The sequence below is a fragment of the Malurus melanocephalus genome, unplaced genomic scaffold (genome assembly GCF_030028575.1).
Source record: "Malurus melanocephalus ecotype Western Australia unplaced genomic scaffold, MMel_1.1 scaffold_2254, whole genome shotgun sequence".
Lineage (NCBI taxonomy): Eukaryota > Metazoa > Chordata > Aves > Passeriformes > Maluridae > Malurus > Malurus melanocephalus.
Genome location: NW_026625486.1, coordinates 5,487 through 7,721, shown reverse-complemented (window position 1 = coordinate 7,721; position 2,235 = coordinate 5,487). Strand labels below are relative to the sequence as shown.

The following is a 2,235-nucleotide window of genomic DNA, read 5'->3' as shown; positions in this document are numbered from 1 at the left end:
TTTTGGGGGAATTTGGACAGTGTTTTGGGGGAGTTTTGAGGCATTTGGGGGGAATTTGGACGGTGTTTTGGGGGAGTTTTGAGGTGTTTTTGGGACACTTTTGAGTTATTTTTGGGAAGTTTGGAGATTTGGGGGAATTTCGAGGGGTTTTGGGGGAGTTTAGAGATTTGAGGACATTTTGAGCTATTTTGGGGGGGAATTTCGAGGTTTTTTTGGGAAGTTTGGAGATTTGGGGACATTTGGAGGTTGTTTTGGGACAATTTTGAGGTGTTTTTGGGGGAATTTTTAGGTGTTTTTGGGGGAGTTTTGTGTTATTTTTGGGAACTTTAGAAATTTCAGGGAATTTGGAGGTGTTTTGCGGTAGTTTTGAGGTGTTTTGGGGGCAGTTTTCAGGTGTTTTGGGAAGTTTGGAGGTGTTTTGGGGCAATTTTGAAGTGTTTTGGGGGAGTCGAGTTATTTTTGGGAAGTTTGGAGGAGATTTGGGGAAATTTTGAGATATTTTTGGGGGAATTTCGAGTTATTTTTGGGAAGTTTGGAGATTTGGGGTGATTTCAAGGCATTTTGGGGCAATTTTGGGGTGTTTTTGGGAGAGTTTTGAGGTGGTTTTGGGGGGAGTTTATCCCCATTTTTTTGGGAATTCAATCCCATTTTTGGCAATTCATCCCCATTTTTCAGGATCCACCCCATTTTCCAGGATTTCACCCCATTTTTTTGGGATTTCACCCCATTTTTCCAGGATCTCACCCCATTTTTCCAGGATTTCATCCCATTTTTTTGGGTTCTCACCCCATTTTCCAGGTTCCCACCCCATTTTTCATGATTTCACCCCATTTTTTTTTGATCCCACCCCATTTTCCAGGATTTCAACCCATTTTTCCAGGATCCCACCCCATTTTTTTGGGATTTCACCCCATTTTTCCAGGATTTCACCCCATTTTTTATTAGTTCACCCCGTTCCTCGCTCACCTCGCAGATTTGCTGCGCGAAGAGCAGGAGGTGGGAGAGGCTCAGGGGGTGTTTGGGCAGAAATTCCCGGAGACTTCCCAGGGGAACGTATTCCATGATCAACTGCACCACCTTATCCCCTGCGAGGAAAAAAACCCCAAAATCCCTCAGCTGCACCACCTTATCCCCTGAGAGAAAAAACTGAGAGTGAAAAAACCCAAAAATCCCTCAAAGGGAATGAGAAAAACCCCAAAATCCCTGAGCTGCACCACCGTATCCCCTGAGGGACCAAAGGAATGAGAAAAACCCCAAAATTCCCTCAAAGGGAATGAGAAAAACCCCAAAATTTCCACCAAGGGAATGAGAAAAACCCCAAAATCCCCCCTGAAACGGAGCCATGAGAGTGAAAAACCCCAAAATCCTTCAACTGCACCACCTCATCCCCTGAGAGGAAAAACTGAGAGTGAAAAACCCCAAAATCCCCTCAAGGGATGAGAAAAACCCCAAAAAACCCTCACAGGAATGAGAAAAAACCCAAAATTCCCACAAAGGGAATGAGAAAAATCCCAAAATCCCTGAGCTGCACCACCTCATCCCCTGAGAGGAAAAACCGAGAGTGAAAAACCCCCAAATCCCCCCTGGAATGGACCCGTTCAAGTGAAAAATCCCAAATTCNAAAATCCCCAAAAATTCCCCCAAAATCCCACCAACATCCGGATTTTTTTCACCTCTCAACAACCCGACCCCAAATCCACCCCACAAATCCCCCACCCCACAAATTCCCCATACCCTGCTCGCTGCAGCAGCCCTTGTATCTGACGATGTGGGGGTGGTAGAGCGTTTTTAGGATTTGGATTTCTCTCCTCCAGGAGCTGAGCAGGGTCGGGGTCCCCCCGGACTTGAGCGACTTCACCGCCACCATTTCCCCGGTGCCGTCGTTGGAGGGGTCGTAGCAGCACAGGCTCACCCGCCCAAAATGGCCCTAAAAACGGGAATTTTGGGGTTTTTGGAATTTTCAGGATTGATTTTAGGATTTTGGAATTTTCGGGATTTGCTTTAGGGTTTCTGAACTGTCAGAATTCATTTCAGGGTTTCTGAATCGTTGGGATTCAGTTCAGGATCTCTGAATTTTTGGGATTAATTGTGGGGTTTTCAAATTTTTGGAAACCCTAACCCTAACCCTAAACTTAACCCTAACCCTAAACTTAACCCTAACGCTAATGCTAACCCTAATCCTAACCCTAAACCTAATCCTAAACCTAACCCTAACCCTAACCCTAACTCTAATCC

General features: G+C 45.4%; 1 protein-coding gene across 1 annotated transcript in view; it reads right to left on the bottom strand.

Moving 5' to 3' along the window:
- The window catches only part of LOC130587684 (non-receptor tyrosine-protein kinase TYK2-like), a gene marked incomplete at its 3' end in the record, with an annotated part of 4,049 nt that extends 2,119 nt beyond the window's left edge, over nt 1-1,930 (bottom strand). Inside the window, exons 1-2 of the mRNA XM_057388658.1 lie at nt 1,735-1,930; nt 967-1,085 (exon numbers count right to left, since the gene is read on the bottom strand). Of these exons, the coding sequence (XP_057244641.1) occupies nt 967-1,085; nt 1,735-1,867 (252 nt within the window). The remainder of the gene's footprint in view (nt 1-966; nt 1,086-1,734) is intronic.
- Nucleotides 1,931-2,235: the final 305 nt, after the last annotated feature.